Source organism: Buteo buteo, chromosome 24 (genome assembly GCF_964188355.1).
Source record: "Buteo buteo chromosome 24, bButBut1.hap1.1, whole genome shotgun sequence".
NCBI classification, from domain to species: domain Eukaryota; kingdom Metazoa; phylum Chordata; class Aves; order Accipitriformes; family Accipitridae; genus Buteo; species Buteo buteo.
The window spans coordinates 22,377,248-22,396,009 of record NC_134194.1 but is presented as its reverse complement, the minus strand read 5'-3'; the positions used below and the strand labels follow the sequence as shown (position 1 = coordinate 22,396,009).

At 63.5% G+C, this 18,762-nt stretch overlaps 2 protein-coding genes across 20 annotated transcripts in view; both read right to left on the bottom strand.

Moving 5' to 3' along the window:
• ANKHD1 (ankyrin repeat and KH domain containing 1) overlaps positions 1-1,123 on the bottom strand; it is a 119,187-nt gene extending 118,064 nt beyond the window's left edge. For 11 of the 19 annotated variants that reach the window (XR_012654310.1, XR_012654311.1, XM_075056814.1 and 8 more), the window contains exon 1: positions 751-1,119. Coding sequence is in view for 17 of the 19 variants with exons in the window: in XM_075056814.1 (XP_074912915.1) it covers positions 751-1,026 (276 nt within the window). In the remaining 2 variants the exon portion in view is untranslated. Of the gene's footprint in view, positions 1-750 lie in introns of all 19 variants that reach the window. The other 8 variants (XM_075056832.1, XM_075056818.1, XM_075056819.1 and 5 more) reach the window with 3 other exon arrangements.
• Positions 1,124-2,359: 1,236 nt separating this feature from the next.
• SLC4A9 (solute carrier family 4 member 9) lies at positions 2,360-16,432 on the bottom strand. Its single transcript, XM_075057146.1, has 20 exons — positions 16,164-16,432; positions 14,212-14,372; positions 13,848-13,997; positions 13,649-13,710; positions 13,415-13,572; positions 11,581-11,668; positions 11,129-11,283; positions 10,503-10,619; positions 10,116-10,290; positions 9,687-9,820; positions 9,301-9,572; positions 8,564-8,619; positions 8,285-8,467; positions 8,045-8,158; positions 7,267-7,428; positions 6,888-7,066; positions 6,567-6,639; positions 4,065-4,133; positions 3,009-3,182; positions 2,360-2,599 (listed from the first exon to the last, which is right to left on the bottom strand). Exons 1-20 carry the CDS (start codon positions 16,430-16,432, stop codon positions 2,360-2,362), a joined length of 2,991 nt encoding a protein of 996 aa, XP_074913247.1.
• Positions 16,433-18,762: the final 2,330 nt, after the last annotated feature.

The window sequence follows — 18,762 nt, the reverse complement described above, 5'->3', positions numbered from 1 at the left end:
AGACACCTCCATTACCCTCGTCCATTTTGTTGGCTAAGAAATATTTCTACCGCATAAAAGCGTATATATATGCATCCCTATGTATCTCTCTCAGGAATTTAGCAGAGTCTGGGAATCCCGTATGCTTCCTCCCGAGTCCAGAGCAGCGATAGCGGGGCCGTAGGCTTTACTTTGTTCTCCGCTGGGTGGAAGATCTCGCCTGCCCCTCCAAACCTGGTTCAAAGTGGAAACCACTCCTCGAGGTCAGGAGGCAGCAGCACGGGAGACATCTTTCCCCCACCCTCCGCACGCAGAGAGGCAACGGCGAGCAGAGGGCCCGACCGCCCCAGGAGGGTGCCGGCGGGGCGCCCGGCCCCCTTTCCTCGGGGCCCGCCGGGAGGCGCGGCGGTGCCGAGACGCCCCCCCGCCCCCGCCCTCCTTCCCCCCCGCTCCGGCCTTAGCAGAAGGGCCCCGGGCCGCCCTGCCCGTGCGGGGCTGCCTGGACCCCGCCCCCGCGGCTCCGGTGCGGCCGCTCACGCCCATGGCGGCGGGGAGGCCCGGCGCGGCGGGGGGGGGGGGGGGGGGGGTGCGGCCCACGACCCCCGCGCCCGGTCGGGGCGGCGCCGAGCGCCCGGCTGGCGGCGGCGGGCCCGGCGCGGCGAGGGGCAGGGCGGGCGGGCGCCGGCCCCGGCCGCCGGCCGGGCCTGTCAGGAAGCGGCGGAGGGGAGGGGAGGGGAAGGGAGGGCCGGGCCCGCCGGCGGGATCGCTCACCTCGGACACCTCGTCCTCGTCGCTGCCGGAGCCGCCGCCGCCCCCGCTCCGCAGCACGGCGGCTGCCAGCTTGAAGTCGAGGGCGGCCTCGCCGGCCGCGGGCGCGCCGGGGCCTCCCGGCCCGCCGGGCCCGGCCTCCCCGAAGAGGCGCACGGCCCGCAAGCCCAGCGGGGAGGGCCCGGCCGCGGCGGGCGGCTCGGCGGCGGGCGGCGCGCGGGGAGCGACCGAGTCGATCTCCTCGTCGCCGACGGGGGCGGCGGTGCCGTCCGTGAGCATCGCGCTGATCCGGGGCCGCCGCCGCTAGCAGAGCCCAGCCGTCTCCGTCCCCTCACGGCACCGCAGCAGCGCCACTAACTTCTCACACCCTACCCGGCCGCGGGCGCCGCGCCGCCCACCCGCCGCTCCGCCCGCGCCCATTGGGCGCGCTCGGCCGACGGCGGCGCGCTATTGGGCGCGGCGCCCGCCACTCCGGGCCGCGTCACGCGCTCCCAGCATGCTGCCCTGAGAGCGCACGCCGAGGCGGTTAGAGCCCGCCGCCCCGCCCCGTTCCCCCGGACTCGCTTCCTGAACTTCCCGGAAGCTGATTGGTCGCCTGGAACATCAGTCACGCGCCGTGCCAGAGCTGCGGGCGCCGACGGGGCGAGCGCGCTGTCGGTCAAAGCGAATCCGGGAGCCGCGGATTCCGGTTGGCCAGCGGGCGCATCGCTCGCGGCGCACGGCGTCTGGCGCCTCCCGATTGGCTCCTGCCGGGCCCCGGGCCCGCCCCTCCCCTTCGAACCCCTCTGAAGGTCTCAGTCAGCGCGAGAGAGCGTCACACGCCCGTCCGTCCCGAGCGGCGATTGGAGCCGCGCTCTGCCCGTCGCGGCGAACGGCCCGCCCCCCTCCCTTCCCGCCCTCCCGTCCCGAGCGCGGCCCGCCGTAGGCTGAGCGCGCCGTCACTCCGCCGCCTTTGCCTCCCCGCCCGCCGTGACGACACCGGCGCGGCCACGTGGCCTCTGTCAGCGCCGCCGGCCGGGCCCACGGCTGCCCGCGGGAGGGGCGGGGCCGGCGGCGGGAGGGGGGAGGCGGCGCCGCTCGTTGCCCCCGGCCGCGGCGGGCGCGGGCCGCCGTCAGAGGGCGAGGGGCGCCGGGGGGGGGGGGGGAAGCCCGCCGGCGGGCTGGGTGAGGCCGGCCCCCGAAGAAGTGTTGTGGGGTGCGGGGGGACCCCGGGACGGGCCGCCGCGGGTGCCTCGTCCCTGGCGGGGGGGAGCTCCAGGCCGGGCCGGACGGGGCCCTGAGCCACCCGGCCTCGCGGGAGACGCCCCCGGCCGCGGTGGGGGGCCGGCCCGGCTGGTCTGCGAAGGTCCCTTCTGACCCAGACCGGGCCGAGGTTCGACGGCGCCCCGCGTCTGCCGAGCCGGGCGGGAGCCGGCGGGCGGGCCCCAGCAGCGGCCTCCTCGCCTCGCCCTGTCCCGGCTGCCATCCTAGTTCACGGAGATGTTGATCTCTGGTCCCTGGCGATGCATCAGCTCAGACTGGAGGGAGAAGCGAGAGGGGACGAGGCTGGCAGCGCGCCTGGCCCGTGCTCCCACCGCGCCACCAGCTGCAGCCCCGCCGGGCAGCTCGGTCCTTAGCTCTGGCCCGGCTCAGCCCCCGCACCAAAGCATCCCCGGTGACGGCTGTGGACGAGCGTAGCGCCCAGGACGTCACCCACCTCCTCGCCGTTGCTTTCCTCCTCCTTCCGCTTCCCGGGGTGCTTCCCCTCTGCCTCCTTCCTGGCCGTTTCGGGCAGGAGGCTGTCCAGCCAGCTCAGGTCGCGCAGGGAGAAGACGCGCTCCAGTCCCTTCCGGATCCCCACCAGCGCCAGCAGCTGGGGCCAGGGCGAAGCATGGATCAGCATCGCGCAGCGCTTGGGGCTGGGGGCCAGGCAACAGGCAGCGTGGTGCCTCTCGCACCCCCTCCATCCCCCCGGTAAATGCCAGGAAGGTGGCACGTCACCTCTCCTGGCTTGGACCCAGGGGACGATGCTTGCACAACGCCTGCAAAGCGGTGGCGGCCCCAACCCAGGAGGTGAAGGCTGGCAGCCAAGGCGTGTTGTGGCCCTGCAGGGACCCCACCGGCTTTCGGGGGTCTGAGCAGCCACGTACGCTGCCCGCCAGGGCAGCACCTGCACCCTTGCCCAAGGCGAGCACCAGGGCTCCAGCGACGCTCAGGGCACGCGTAGGCAGCGCCCAGCCCGGCACCAAAGTAGTGCCACCCAATGAAAAGGGTCATCATACCATCACTGGGAAAATAATAGCAGCCATGGTGGACTTCAGGACCCAGAGCAGGGCCAGGCACAGCAGCTGGATGATGGTGAAGAGGTGCACTCTGCGCAGAGGCACGTGGCGGAGGTAGGCGAGGTCTGGCTGGTGCTTGGCTGGTATCAGGAGCAGCCGCACACGGTCTGTGAGCTGTAGCAAGAGGATAGCATGTGGGTCACACACCTCCAGCTTTCAGGCAGCTCTCACCCACTTCCCTCTTGGGACCAGGGCTGGCAGGATGGGTTTTTGCCATTGTTTTTGCAGTTTGGTCTTCCTGCTGTCTGCCCTGACCGCCAGCATGATGCCTGGGTGGGTGAATTTGTCTGCAAGACTAGGTGTCTTGGTACCAGCATCAAGCCAGGCCAGGGGAGTGCTTTCCAGGCAGACATCTAGAAAGGGCTCAGGCTTGTCTTAAAGGGTTAATTGAGCAATAACAACCCCTTGATCCCTCTCCCTGCATGCAGGAAACTGCTGCTGCCTTTGCCAGAGCACAACCCCGGATTCCCCAAGGGATTTCCCAGCCTGTCATCCGGAGCAGGGTAATTGCAAGGAAAATGTACTGTTTAGAGGAAAAAAAGGGGTAGGTATTTCTGGAGAGGGGATTTTTTACGCCTCTGTGGGTTTCTCAGGAGAGGAACAGAGCTGGCACATCAGCAGCAATGCCAGGACCAAAGGACCAGCAGGTCCCAGCTCTGCCTGCAGCTCCCAGATGGGGACATCCCTGCAGCTTTGAGAGCAAGTCTGGGTTATCTACTGGTCCCTCCACTTCTCCCAAGCCACCTGATCCATCAGTGCAGAAGTCACTTGTGCTCCTCAGCATCCCAGGCACCTCCCTTTCCCTTTTCGCTGCCCCAGAAAGGTCCCTGTGTCCCTCCTTGCCCTGGGCCTGGCGGGGAACCAACCCGTGTACCAGGCTGCACATCACGCAGAGATAAAATCCAGGCTCTGCTGTGGAGTGAGAGCTGGTATTGAGCAAGCCCCCTCATTGCCAAAACGGACCCCACCAGCACCCCTGGCATAGCCCCCGCTCACCTGGATGCTGTTCAGTGCCGCCACCCCCATGTGCAGAAAGACCCCATACAGCACCGGCATCGGGATGTGCTGCAAAACAGCAGGGCAAGGGGTCAGCAGGGTGCAATTCCCCGAGGGGACTGCGCTTGCTGAGCATCCTCTCCTGTGTAAAAGCCTGCACATGTGGCTGCAGCATTTGCTTCCTTCATTTCCAACAGCCCAGTTTAATTTCATGGCTTTTTGCTTATCTTTTGGCTTCGAGGGCTTTAAAGCCCAGATGTGCTCCTGGCTACGCTGCTCCTGCAGGGACATTGCAGTCTTCAGAGAGGGGAAACATGCACCAAGTTCCTTGCCCTGCTTTCCAGCCCATGGTAGGAGCAATCCAGGCTGGAGATGGAGAACATGACGCCAAGCCACTTGGAGATACGGCTTATGGCTATAAATGCTGGGGGGGTCCTGCCTCCCTGGCACATCGCTTTCCTTTTTACCTCCTCTGCAACTGTGATCTAGCTCCTGCCCTCTGTGTTGCTCAGCATGGTTTGGTTTTCTCCCAAGCCTAGGCAGGCAAGGAGGGAGAAGGGGGTCATTTGCTGCTCCCCCTGGATTCCACCAAGGACACAGGGACTGGCCAGGGCTGGGTTGGCTTCCCTGGCATCACACAAGGGCCGTTTGAGAGGAAGCATCAACCCACATGCCTGAGGCAGGAGGTAACTGCTAGTCCTGGGGCTGCCGCAGGTGTGGCAGGGGGGCTTATAAGGGGAGATGCATCCTTGCATGAAGGACCAAGCCAGACTCATCCTAGGGCCGGGGAGGCAAGAAGATTTGCTCTGACCGAGGCTCCCAAATCCCACAGACACCACTCACTGACCTGCATCTCGCCACCTGCTGCAAAGGGAGAGGGAGGACCAGGCAGGCTTGGTCTCTGGTTTCTCCACCACAAAGTCACAGAATGGTTTGGGTTGGAAGGGACCTTCACAGACCATCCAGTCCAACCCCTCACCATGGGCAGGGACATCTTCCACTAGATCAGGTTGCTCAAAGCCCCGTCCAACCTGACCTTGAACCCTTCCAGGGATGGGGCAGCCACAACCTCTCTGGACAACCTGTCCCAGTGCCCCACCACCCTCATCATAAAACATTTCTTCCTTTTGTCCAGTCTAACCCTGCCCTCTTGCAGTTCAGAACTGTTGTCCCTTGTCCTGTGATGGCAGTCCCTGGTAAAAAGTCTCTCTCCATCTTTCTTATAAGCCCCCTTTAGGTATTGAAAGGCTGTAAGAAGGTCTCCCCAGAACCTTCTCTTCTCCAGGCTGAACAACCCCAACTCTCTCAGCCTCTCTCCATAGCAGAGCTGTTCCAGCCCTCGGACCATTTCGGTGGCCTCCTCTGGCCCCGCTCTCACAGATCAGTGTCTGTCTTGTGCTGGGGACCCCAGAGCTGGAGGCAGTGCCCCAGGGGAGTCTCAGGAGAGCGGAGCAGAGGGGGACAATCCCCTCTGTTGCCCTGCTGGCCACGCTGCCTGTGATGCAGCCCAGGAGACGGTTGGCTTTCTGGGCTGCGAGCGCACATTGCCGGCTCATGTCCCATCTGTCACCCACCAGTATCCCCAAGTCCTTCTCGGCAGGGCTGTTCTCAGTCCCTTCATCCCCCAGCCTGTATTGATACTGGAGGTTGCCCCCACCCAGCTGCAGGACCTTGCACCTGGCCTTGTTGAACCTCGTGAGGTTCACATGGGTCCACGTCCTCCAAGGTCCCTCTGGATGACATCCCTTCCCTTGGGCATGTCAACCACACCACTCAGCTTGGTGTCCACTGTAGATGTGCACTCAATCCCACTGTCTATGTCATTGATGAAGATATTACGTAGTATTGATCCCAGTAGGGACCCTGGAGGGACGCCACTCGTTACTGGTTTCCACTTGAACATTGAGGCACTGACTGTAACTTTTTGGATGCGGCCATCCAGCCAATTCCTTATCCATCTAATAGTCCATCCATCGATCCCATATCTTTCCAATTTGAAGCTAAGAATGTTGTGAGAGGCAGTATCAAAGGCTTTACAAGGCCATCCTCAGAGGTGAGGGCAGAGGTGGAGGAAAAAGGACCTCTTGCCTGCCCCCACGTAATCCAGATGTGGCCAGGGTACCCTGGTGGGGCTCTGCCTAATGTGGCAGCAGCGGCAGGCGAGAGCCAACATCAGCCAGGCTCCGCTCCCCACGTGGCGGTGTGGAGGGTAGTGGTGGGGTGTGTTTGGGGACTGCGGGGGACGCCGATGCCCACAGGGAGGCCGGCCAGCTGACACAGGGCAGCAGTGTGCTGGTGTGCCAGCCCTCCTGCGGCACTCAAGCCAAACACTTTGCCCAGCTCCTTCCCACACAGCGCACAGATCCCTACCTGCCGGCCAGGATTCCTGTGATGGATTGATGGGATAAGGGACGGCGGGGTTAGGAACCCTCCAGCCTTACGGGATATGGCCACACCCCCCGCCTTGGAAAAGAGGCCAAACCCAGCAGCCAGGCTCCCTACCTTGAGAACGGGTGCCATGAACACAGAGACTCCCGTCAGGACGAAGACGGCCAGGCCGGTCAGCCTCTGCTCCCTGTGGGCAGCAGCGCAGGTGTTGTGGGTGCCCTGGGGTCCTTTGGGAGCCCGCAGCCCCTGCCTGCCCTCCTGGCCCCCGGGGTCTCTGCTCTTTTCAGCTTTGATGGCCATGGGGACTGGTGGCATCCCCGGGGAGACACAAGCAGCCCCAAAGCCGGATCTGCCGGCCAGCGTGGGCACGGCCCTGCTGCCTCCTGGCTCTGCAGCAGGGGCTCCCCCAGAGCAGGGCCCAGGCTCGTTGCTTACCTGATGCCCAGGAACTCGGGGTGCTCGCCGGGGGCCGAGGTTGCGCTCTCCTTCCTCAGGCTCTCCATGTGTGCCAGGGAGATGACAGTGGCTGAGACATACCAGGGGAGGCCGGTGGCGGAGGTGACGACCATCAGGAGGGAGACGCAGAGGAGGTCCAGGTGAAAGCCTGCTCCTTTCTGCAGTGGGAGAGGCAGCGGGGCTGGGGGCAAGCCGTCTCCCCCGGCAGCATCAGAGGGGCAGCAGTGGGGTCTTCGCACCCTGCCAGCCAGTTCGGGGTGCCACTTTCCCCTGGCTGCCCCCCTGGCCCACAGGGTCCGGCCGGGACCTGGGTCCTCCCTGTAGGCTGGGTCCTGCCCATCCCCTGTCCCCCACTCACCTGCAGCTTGTACTCCCTGCGGTTAAGGATGACAGCTGTGATCTGCTGGTCCATGAAAATGAGGATGGTGACAAGGACAGCGGGCACCACGGACACCAGGCAGACCCACCACGGATTGGCTCCAAAGGGGAAGATGATCCAGCCCCGCACTGGGTTCGTGGGCTGCGGAGAGCAGAAGGGTCATGACAGCTGCCACCCGCCCGTGGGGTCTGCAGCACAGCCAGGTGACAGGACCAGGCCTGGGTGCCCAGGCTGGAGCCCGCTGGGCACACAGGGATGCTCCACCCAGGGAGAGGAAGAGCATCCTCTCTCGTCCTGGGGATGCTTCTGGGAAGTATGACCCACCAGCCCCCATGAGGACACCCCGGCTGGGCAGTGCAAGCCAGGAGCCAGGCACATGCCCCCAGGAGCGGGTGGAAGAGGTGGCACTGGGCGTTGATGATGGCAACGCCAAGGAGATGGCAGCGAGCACAGGCTGCTCTGAGGTGCTGCCAGCCCCGCTCCACACCCAGGGTGGGGAGCCCAAGCCCGGACTTGAGCCTGTGGCTCTCGCTCCAGTGTGAGCTGTACCATGACGTGGTTAGTCCAGGGCCGAGCCAGGTTATTTACAGAGTGTGGGATCGGCTGTGGTTCAACCCCTTCTTGTTTGCTGGGGTGCAGCCTGCATCCCTGTAGGCCTGGACCCAGCGGTGGGAAGGACAGCAGCAGCACGGCAGGATGGCCACTGTGGGGGGCACAGACCCACTCCCTGACAGTGCCATGCCCACCCCACCAGCACCTTCAGCTCGCTGGGGACAAGGAGCTTGGGGGTCTCCAGGCCCAGGGCGGCATCGACGGCACAGGAGGCGAGGATGGCCAGGATGATGGCGAAGTCGCTTACCAGCTTCCGCACCTGCAGATGGAGAGGACTTGTCCTGGGCTGGCCGGGGCGGGGGGCTGCCCCAGGAACACCCCCGGAGCCATCCCCACATCACCAGGACAGGTGGCCATGCAGCCAGGGTGGCCAAAGGATGCTCACACCCGCAGGGAAGTAGCGGCTGCTCCTGAAGCGCTTGAGTGCAGTGCAGGAGAGGAAAGTGCCCCCAAAGAGCAGGAAGGAGACGAGGGTGACATCAGGCACATACTGGCAGCTGGTCCCCAGGAGGTGCCCGCCTCGACCCAGGCACTGGGTCCTGCTCAGCCCAGCCGGGGTGGCAGGAGGCTGTGGGGACAGGGCAGGGAGCGAGGAGGGGTCACGCATGGACACCTCTGGCCCACCCCAGCCCCTCGCCCAACCGCCTGGGAGCAGGGGCTGTACCTGCAGGGGGGTCAGGGGCAAGGGGAGCGGCGTGTCATTCCCTGCGGAGCTGTGACCTGCAAGGGGATGGGGGGTCAGGGTGCCAGCACCATGGGGATGCTCCATCAGGGATGACTGGGACTGCACTGCCATCGGGGCAGCTCCCCAGGCTCTCCCCAAGGGCTCAGGGTGCTAGATGGTGCCCCATGGGACCGCTGAGGCCCCGGCACCAGCAGATGCCCAGGGAGCACCAAGGGGGGATGCCCCTGTGAAGGGCTTGGCTAAAGCGCCAGCCACTCAGAGGCATCAGCAGCCCCAGGCCGTGCCCAGCACTGATACTTTTGGTACACGGTGTGGGTCTCATTTGCAGGATCAGTGTGGACACCTCTTCAGGCCCCAAGAACCACCCTGTGATTTACAGACCAGGCTGGAAACAGCAGCGCAAATCCACCCAGGTGCCCACGTCCAACCCCTGCCATCCTCCATCCTGGAGCCACGGGAGCCGGACCCAGGCTCTCCTTGTCCCTGGCGCTGCCCTGCCCAGTGCCTGGGCAGTGCCGGCAGGCAGAGATGGATGGACAGACGGCATGGAGAGGAGTGGAGGAAGGTGCCGATGTGGCCGGGCAGGCGAGGATGGGATTGAGCAGCCTCCTCCTCCTCCAGCGTCTTCTGCCATCTAGTCAGGCAGCCGGGTCCCAGTGGGCTCCCAGTGTGGCAACCTCCTGTTTCCCACCAGCTGCACAGCTGCTTGGGCTCACCGGGGCTGGACAAGTTGCAGACGCAACTGTAGGAGGTGACGTTGTCCAGCCGGTACTGCCAGTTGATGGGGAAGGCATCCGCCAGGCTCAGCATCTTCTTCAGGGAGTCATAGATGAATATCAAGCTGATGAGGGCACAGAAGCCTTCCTCTGTGAAGCGGGTGAAGTACCGCACCAGGTGGCTGGCCTCTGTGGCCACCAAGACCACGCCAAAAAAGGCCACCCAGAGCCCAATCCAGAGGCGAAACTCCAAGTAGTCCAGGCTGTGGTCCCTAGTGGGAAGAATGACCCAAAGCCTCAGCAATGACACCCGCCTGGCATGATGGGGGCCTGTGCCGCAGCGAGGGGACAGTGGCCCAAGGAACCATCCCTGGCAGGGTACTTACTGGCTGAAGGAGAAGAGGAGGCGCTCAAAGACCAGCATGGGGCCAGTGCTGCTCAGGATGGTCAGGGGCTGGCCAGAAAAGAGGCAGAAGATGGAGCCAGCAAAGGCCGTGCCCAGGAAGCTCTCCAGCACCCCCTGAAATGCAGGGAAGGGGTGCCAGGTGCCAGTCGCATGGCAGGGATGGGGGTCCCAGGCCTGTCCTCCACAGCAGCACAGCTGCAGGCAGCTGCCCACACCTCCCTCCACTGCAGGGTGCAGGGTCAGTGCTCAGGGACTGCAGAGGCCAGGGAAGGATGCAGGATTTGGGTGATGCTCAGGATGCCACAGGGGCACCACTGGTTCCCCGGGCACTGGTGGGAGGTGGGCACCCAGGAGACCCACGGGCTGGGCTGAGCGGGGTTGGTGTGGGACACCCCGCGGCCACACCGACCTGCATGTTGGCAGTCGCATCCCCCAGCATGCCCCCAAAAGTGATGGCATTGGTGACCGTCGCCAGGTAGATGTAGAGCACCGCTGAGAGGCACTGGGGGTGCAGGGCGTCAGAGAAGTCGCTGCCATACCATGGTGCCTTCCTCCGGATGTCTCGCAGCAGCCCCCCAAAAAGCCTGGGGCAGTGGATGGAGATCTCAGAGCAGCCTCTGCCAGCCAACCATCACCCCCTGAGAGCAGCAAGGCAGGGGACAGTCCCTTCCCCAGAAGACACCAGCCCAAAGTGGTTTGGATGTGGTAGCCCCATGTGCTGGGGAGAGCCAGCACCCTGCCCCGAATTCGGCATCCTGCTGCACGTCTCACCACCCTTGTCCTTCCCGGCACCCACCTGCCCGTCCTCTCCAGCTCCTCCCTGGAGCACGGGTGCCTCAGGCTGGCTCTGTCCCCAGCTGCTGCCATGTTCCCGTTGCTGTGGGACTGCTGATCCAGCAGGTGGATGGTGGTCCTGTGGCAGACCAGAACCTGAGCCAACAGGCTTCAGGTTGGAGCCCTCAGGACCCAGCTGCATCTAGGGGATGCTATGAGGGGACAGGGAGGATGGAGAGGGGACAGGGATGCAAGCAGGGCTGGGAGGACCTCGTGTATCCCCTGATAATGAGGAGGAGGAGAAAGGTCAGGAGGAGGAGGAGGAGAGATGGGGAGATTGGACTAGGTGATCTTCAAAGGTCCCTTCCAACCCAAACATGACATTCCCAGCAGCTCCTGCAGGAAGAACACGTGGGGCGGTTTTGCCATCCCCTGCCAAGTGGGACGGCAGGACCAACAGCAGCAGGGAGCAGAGCTGTTGTCATCAGCTGGAGCTGCAGAGGGGCTTGGCTGGGAGGACCCCACTGGCAAAGGCTGGCTCCTGGGTGGCTTCATCCCCCATGGAGATGGAGATTTCAGTGTCACAGACAGAGGTCTCCACCTGCAGAGGGGCTGGCAGAGGCTGTGGGTGCCCTCCCTCCAGCCTACCTCCTGTGTGGAGACAGCAGACAGCTCAGCGGAGGAATTCGGGCACTGGGGTCCCATTTCCTGGGAGGAAGCACAGTCAGCTCATCCAGGAACACCTCCATCCCTGCAATGAGGTCCTCTCGGTGCTCAGCCTGCCGGGCAACCCTTTGGAAGAGCTGCGGGGAGATGCCATGGTTTAGCCACCACGTCCCTGCATTCAGCCACTCGGAGCCTTCCTCCCAGCCTGCAGCCATCACCAAGAAAGGCACCTACCCACCTCGGTGCAATGGGTGCACCTACATCCTACAGACCCACCCTAAACCTTTGTTTTCTTATCCTGGGCAAGGGAGGCCACCTGCTTGCCCTATCCTTTGCCTCCTCTGCTGCAGCCTGCAGAGGAGAGGAGCCCCAGCATCCTCAGCCTAGGCCTCATCCCAGGCCCATCCCACCCATGGGTGCTACACCAGGCTCACCTCATCCATCAGCAGCATGGCCATGGCCCTGCCAACCTCGTGGTAAGCTTTCACTTTGGCTCGGGGACCCAGCAGAATGAAGAGGAACCTGCAGGTGAGACAGCGCATCTCCTGAGCAGCCCTCTCCCAGGGGAGACCATGGTGCTGCGGGGATGCTGGGGTCGGCAGCTGGGTAGGCTTGTGGGGGCTGCTGCCACCCTAAGGGGTGGCCACCCTAAGCAGGGGGTGTGGGGCAGGAAACAAGATACATGTCTGCTGCCCACTGCATGGAAACCCCACGGGAGACCATGGGACCACCAGGACTCTGGCTGGATCACAGGGTCTGCAGAAGCCTGGGCTGGGGGCAGGGGGACGACAGGTCTTGGGGACAGAGAAGGAGACATCCTCGGCTGGGGATGTCTGTGGGGTCAAGGTCTGACTGGGGCTATCATGGGGTCATGCTCATGGGAATGTTGCTTGCAGGCAGGATGCAGGACCGTTAGCATCGGGAAGGAGAACTTGCCAGCTGCACGGGCAGCAGGTTTGATAGGACTACGGGGACATGGGAGGAGATTGGAAAGAGGGCTCAGAGTTGTTGAAGAACTATGGCTAAAATCCCACACCTCAACGGGTGCTGCAAAATAAGAAGGTCTCCAGAGGGACAGCCCATCCAAATATTTAACCAAACCCTCCACTTCTTTCCAAAACTGACAAAAACAGTTACAGTCCTGGTACCCCAAGGCTGTGGAGCAGTTCCAGTCATTGCACCCCAACCAAACCTGCAGAGAGGGGGTAGGGAAACTCCTTTGACAGCACGAGCAGGGCTGAAGGTGGCTTGACAGAATCTGCTGCAGCCCTGATGTGTGGCATCAGTGCTGGAGGCCTCCCAGAGCCTTTTCTGAGGGGTCGGGAGATGACGGTAGCCACCTGGGATTGCTTTCACCTAGGCATCTTCATCAAGGCAATGAGAAAACCTTAGGATCCTAGAGATGGACCTGGGTGGGAGATAGCCCCGAGACGTTGGCTGCACCCATGGGACAGCCCAGGGCAGTCGGCAAAGGGGATGGCACCACGGGCAAAGGGATGGATAGGGACAAGCTCTCCTTCCCCTCCTGTTTGGGGGAGGAAAATACAGAACAAGGGGTTGTCGTGAGCCTCTCGAGACCCACGGGCGCTCCTCAGCGACCCGCCACCCATCTCCCACCAAGGAGAGAGCAGGAGGTGGATGGATGTCCTGCTCCACCCAGCTCAGGGAGGATGGGTGCTCTGGGCAGAGTGACCAGGAGGTGGCAATGTCCCTCCTGATCCCAGCCTGCCTCCTCCGCACACTCCCTAAGGGAGTCCCCAGCTCAAGGGACACACCAACCGTTTCCCCTTATGGCTTCAGATGACGCATTCCTCAACGTCCTGCCCTGCTCCTTTCCTCCTGTGCCAACAGTGCCACAAGAGCCACCCCACCGCTTAGGAGAGCATCATGGGCAGCAGGAGGGCAAAAGGCACCTGCAAACCTGTGTCCCTTCTCAGCTGCGAGCCCCCATGCTCCCGGGCAGTAAGTGGAGATCATCCAGACCCTCATAAGGAGGAGAGTGAATGCAGAGCCCAGGTGGGGATAACCCAGGGGATGTCCCCCCCAGGATCCCCAACAGATGCTCCACTCCAATCTCAGCCCATCATGGGATACTCCTAAGGAGCTGGGAAAAGCAGGAGGGGAAGCAGTGAGCCAGGGTTCTGGGACTGCATGTGACATTGGGTGCTGTACCCTTTGCTTTTGCCAAGCAAAATGCTGTCCCGTGCAGGAGGGAGCGGGAGACAGGGATGAAGGGGGGCACAGGGCCATCAGCCGTGTTCCATTTACCTGCTGGGGAGAGCAACTTCAGCCAGCGAGCCAAGGGCCACCCCTTGCCTGAGGCGGATGAAGGCAATGAAGGGTTTCTCCAGGAATTCAACTTCACCTACTGCAACGTGGGCTGCTTCGGCCCCCAGCGGGACCTTTTTCTTAAATCGATTTCTCAGCTGAAAGGAAAGGGATGCAGCAGCTTGGCACTTGGGATGCAGCAGCTGCTCTCAGCCCAGCTCCGTCCTGCCTTACCTGCTCCTTAAGAGGTGTTTCGGAGAGCTGGGCTCCAGGCTCAGACCAGATTTTGGCCTTCCCTGCAAAGAAAGGGAGAAAGCAGCAAGATACATGTGCAATTGAGCAGCTAGCACGGGTCTTGCCCCAGGCTGGTGGCAGCTGAGAGATGCCCAGTGGGACAGCCATGTCGCCACCCATGGCCAGGCACCATGCCTACCTCGGCAGGGAGAGAGGCTGAGCTCGGCGAGGAGCCGCAGCAGGGATTTGGTGGGCTGGTGCCTTGGCTGGCGGAGCAGGAGGGCTGCCAGGCGCTCCCTCAGCTCAGGTTGCAGTTCTGCTTCCTCAGGCTGCCCAGAAAGCGCCTTGTCTGCAATAGGGATGGGGACAGCCCTGAGTCCCTCTGTTGTCCTGCCCGGTGGGGGGCTGCCCAGGGAAAAGCCCACTTTGCTGGAGCAGCAGACAGCCACCCCAGGTACCTGGCTATCATGCATCAGTGCTTTTATACAGGGACCTCCTGGTGGCCTGGTCCCTCTCTGGTGACCAGCCTGTCCCAGGAGGTGACCTTTGCATTCCCCACGTACCGATTATTTCCTTGAAACTGGGGGCATCCAGATCCAGGAGCATTGTCCCCTTCTGCAGGCACGTCCTCAGCTGGAAGAGGCTGTGCAGGGGGAGGGCTGGGACATGGGGTGCACTCCAGCGCTCCCCACCATCCTCCACCTTCTCCTCAAACTTTATCCACCTGCCCGGGGAGATGTGCAGGGTCAGCAGCAGGGTAGTCCCATGCCAGGCAGCGGGAGCTAGAGCTTGGGTCCATCTCTGAGTGTGGCATGGGGCTGCCAGCGGGGAGGGGGGAAGTTGGGGGCTCAGAGGGGCTGCAGTAGGCTCATGGAGCAGGAGCAGGTGGGCAGCCTCAGTGGTCACATCCCCATTCCTGCTGTCCACACCTCGCTCCGATCTCCTGATCAGGGGGATTTCACCACTTATGGGATCACAGAATGGTTTGGGTTGGAAGAGACCTTCACAGACCATCCAGTCCAACCCCTCACCATGGGCAGGGACATCTTCCACTAGATCAGGTTGCTCAAAGCCCCGTCCAACCTGACCTTGAACCCTTCCAGGGATGGGGCAGCCACAACCTCTCTGGACAACCTGTCCCAGTGCCCCACCACCCTCATCATAAAACATTTCTTCCTTTTGTCCAGTCTAACCCTGCCCTCTTGCAGTTCAGAACTGTTGTCCCTTGTCCTGTGACGGCAGTCCCTGGTAAAAAGTCTCTCTCCATCTTTCTTATAAGCCCCCTTTAGGTATTGAAAGGCTGTAAGAAGGTCTCCCCAGAACCTTCTCTTCTCCAGGCTGAACAACCCCAACTCTCTCAGCCTCTCTCCATAGCAGAGCTGTTCCAGCCCTCGGACCATTTCGGTGGCCTCCTCTGGCCCCGCTCTCACAGATCAGTGTCTGTCTTGTGCTGGGGACCCCAGAGCTGGAGGCAGTGCCCCAGGGGAGTCTCAGGAGAGCGGAGCAGAGGGGGACAATCCCCTCTGTTGCCCTGCTGGCCACGCTGCCTGTGATGCAGCCCAGGAGACGGTTGGCTTTCTGGGCTGCGAGCGCACATTGCCGGCTCATGTCCCATCTGTCACCCACCAGTATCCCCAAGTCCTTCTCGGCAGGGCTGCTCCCAACCCACCCGTCCCCAGGCTGTGCTGGCACTGGGGGTTGCCCTGCCGTTGGCAGCGCATGCCAGAGTCAAAACAGGAGTGTCTTGAGCTGTTTGCCATGCTCAGGCCCTGCCAAATATTTTAATGCCGGGAGCAGACAGAGCTTCCCTTTGTCCCCATGGGTGGGCACGCTGCTGCGGGGTGGCTCGGCGTGCTGCACGGGAAGAGCATGCCCCAGCATAGCAGGCTCCTGCTGATGAGCAGCCATGCCAGGGAGAAGAGGGCTGGGTGCTGGGGAGAGCCGTCACAGCCACAGCCTGCTGGCTTTGCCCCTCCCAGACCCTCCGACCCTGGGGGCAGACCTATTGCTGCCCCCAGGCCCCTGTGGCCCATGTCACTGTGCCCCTGCCAAGCCGTGGAGGGGCGGTGTGGGGCATGGGGACATCCCAGCCATGCTCCTGCCCCACACCAGCACCCAGCTGGCCCCAGCTCCTCTCCGTTGGGCCCCATCATCCCCAGACAAGCCTGTGCTGACTTACCCCCCAGTCGCCTGCGGGGCGAAAGCATCAAAGCACCATCCCAGCCCCAGCACAGCCACTGGAGCCTCGGTGAGGCCGCAGAGGCAGGAGCAGAAGCAAGGGTGCTGTGCCCGTGCAGGGTCACTGCTTGCGCCCTGCCTGACATTCTGCTCTCTCCCATGAAACGAGCCACTCTAAGCCAGGCAGAAGCACTGCAGGCACCGGCAGCGAGCAGCCCTGCTTTGGGGCTGAGGTTGAGGAACCACCAGCCTTAGGAGATGCTGTGGGCTCCATCAGAGCTGGGCTTGGGCTTCCCAAAGTGTTGCCAGGCAGTTTGGCCATTGCAGGTGTGCCTACCTGGCCATCTCTCTCCACTCCATCCCTGCCGGGGTGCTGAGTAGCTGGTTGAGCTGGATGAAAAGCAGCGGGCAGGTGGCACCCCCCCATTCCTCCTGCTGCAGAGCGGCACCGGCTCGCTCGGCTGCTGGGGCCATGCTGGAGGGGAAGATGCTGTGGCCGAAAGCCTGGTAGGGAGCTTCAGTGTTGCTCCCCTCCGGTCTGGGCTGTGAGAGGGTGTCTGCTGCCTGGAGAGCCATGCTGGCTGCCCCAGGCATGTGGGCTCGCATGGTCACCAGCACTGGCAGTCACAGGCGTGGGGTCCCCTCTGGAGCTGCCGGCACTCACAGGTTCCCACTCATCCCACACCTTATAAAAGCTGTGAACCAGTTTAAACTGGCCACAAACCAATACACGGGAGCCAAGCCCAAAACAATGATCTCAAAACAGCAGGGCCAGCCCTGTGGGTCCCAGCGTGGCCAGCTCCTGCTACACACAGCTGCCCACCACAGACCAGGGGACCCCCCTGCCTCCTTCCAGTGACCCGTGTGGACAAAGCTGCACCGGTGCTCTCGGGGGAGCAGCGTGTCCCCAAGCCCTCCTGCACCCCACAGTGTTTTGGCAAGGGGGTGGCAAGGCCAACCCCAGACAGCCAGTGGTAGTGTTGGTGCCTGTGCCAGTGTGCCTGTGCCCACTGCAGAAGGGGTGGCACGGCCTCGTGGCAGCTCTTCCTGAGAAAAGGGATGTGGGGACATGCTCTGGGGAAGGATGTGTCACCACTGAGGAAATCCAGAGTGGGGCAAGAGGATGCTGCCAGCGGTGGGAGTCACGGCAAGGGCCAGGAGCGCATCAGGGCTGCAGCCATCCTGGTGTGCGGAGGGTGTCTACATGAGCTGCAGCAGGTGAGCGGATGTTGCAGCGTATGGAGGGAGGAAGGATGCGGGCACAGCCGCGTCACCCTGCCAGGCTTGGGGAGATGGCACAACCAGCACAGTGCTGCGGGCGGAGAGCAGCGCCCCGTGCTTGCTCTGCCTGTGGCGTGCCCACCGCCGCCATCACTGGGCCCGGCTCCCTTGGCTCCATGCAAACAAACAGCCGGGTTGTGTGCAGTGCAAACACGGCGGCAGGCAACACAAACACCCGGCCAGCACAGGCGGGTTTGTGCTGCAACCCGCTGGCCCCGGGCAGGATTCAGCCCCAGGAGCGGGCACGGGGCCAGGCACCACCGCAGCTGAAGTCACGTTTCAGCCGGGTGTGGGTGGGCGCGCACCGGTCTCTGGGGTGCTGGTACCTGCCTTGCAGCACATAGGCTGGGGGGGGACACCCATCCTCATCAACCTCACTATCCCAAAGTACAACCAAACCTCACCCGTGCCCATCCCTTGCCCCATAGCTGACTCCCAGGCCTCCTTCCAGCCCCACAACCAGCTTCACTCCAGCACCAGCAGCTGCCCAATGGGGCCTGCCTCATCCTGCCCCCCTTTAGTGCAGGCAGGAGGGTTGAAGGCAGCAGCCTGCGGCATGGTGGGGGCAAAGGTATGCCAGGGCACCCCGGGTGCTGAGGCATCCCCTGGCCATGCGGTACCAGGTTCGGCTTAGGCCACCCCTGGCTCCTTGGAGACCCCCAGCTCCTCCAGAAGAGGGGTGGGGTGGGGAGAGGATGGGGGGGGGAAACCCGGGAAGCAGTTGGGGCTGAAGTCAATGTGGAGATCCTGCTTTGCTGGGCTGTGATTCCAGGGGTGCACGTGGGGTGTGTGTGGGGATCACACAGCTCTTGGGGTTGCATGCGTGGGGGGGTCACATGGCATGGGGGGAACACATGGTGGGGGGCTGACATGGTGTGGGGGGGATCGCATGGCATGGCAGGGGGTCACACAGGAGGGGGGCAGGCAGTGGGTGGGGGTCAGATAGTGTGTGTGGGGGGCTATCTGGCCAGCTGTCCCTTGGCTCTGCCATGCCTGCCCTCCCCCAGCTTCAGGGCTGCCATGGGTTCCCCCACCCCAGTCCCCCTCACCCCAGTCCCCCTCACCCATGTGGAGGCCTGGGGACTTGGCGGTGGCCTTGGTGGGCTGCCCTGTGCCCCAGCCCTACCCTGCACCCCATCCTCCTGTCCCCACAGTGCTGTTACAGTGCTCCCCAGGGCCAACCTCCTGGGGGAACAACGCTGCCCATGGGGCTAGATCCTGGCATCCGCCTCTTCCTCAGCCTTCGCATCCCCAGCCATGCTCCCCGTGCCCCCCCAGCCACGCTCCCTGTGCCTGCCAGGCTGTTTGCTCTGCAATACCAGTGTGTGCCCAAGGCAGGTGCCGCTGTGTGTGTGGGGTGCCCTTGGCCAAGGTGGGGACCATGGGGAGACCCCCCCAGGCAGCAGGACCCACGGATGAGGGGAGCTGGAGAGGCCCCGGGGCACCCAAACCTTCCTGGGGGTTCACCCCCCCCTCTGGTGGTGGCTGCCCCAGCCTGGGATGGTGCACGGCTGGCAATGGGGTGCCAGCAGGGAGGCTGTGGATGGCTGCAGGAGGTGGGCAGGAGATGGCTGCAGAGGCTGTGGGAGGCAGACCCAAGGGAGGCAGAGGCAGGCAGAGGGGAACAGGCAGCAGAAGGCAGGGAGGCAGAGGCA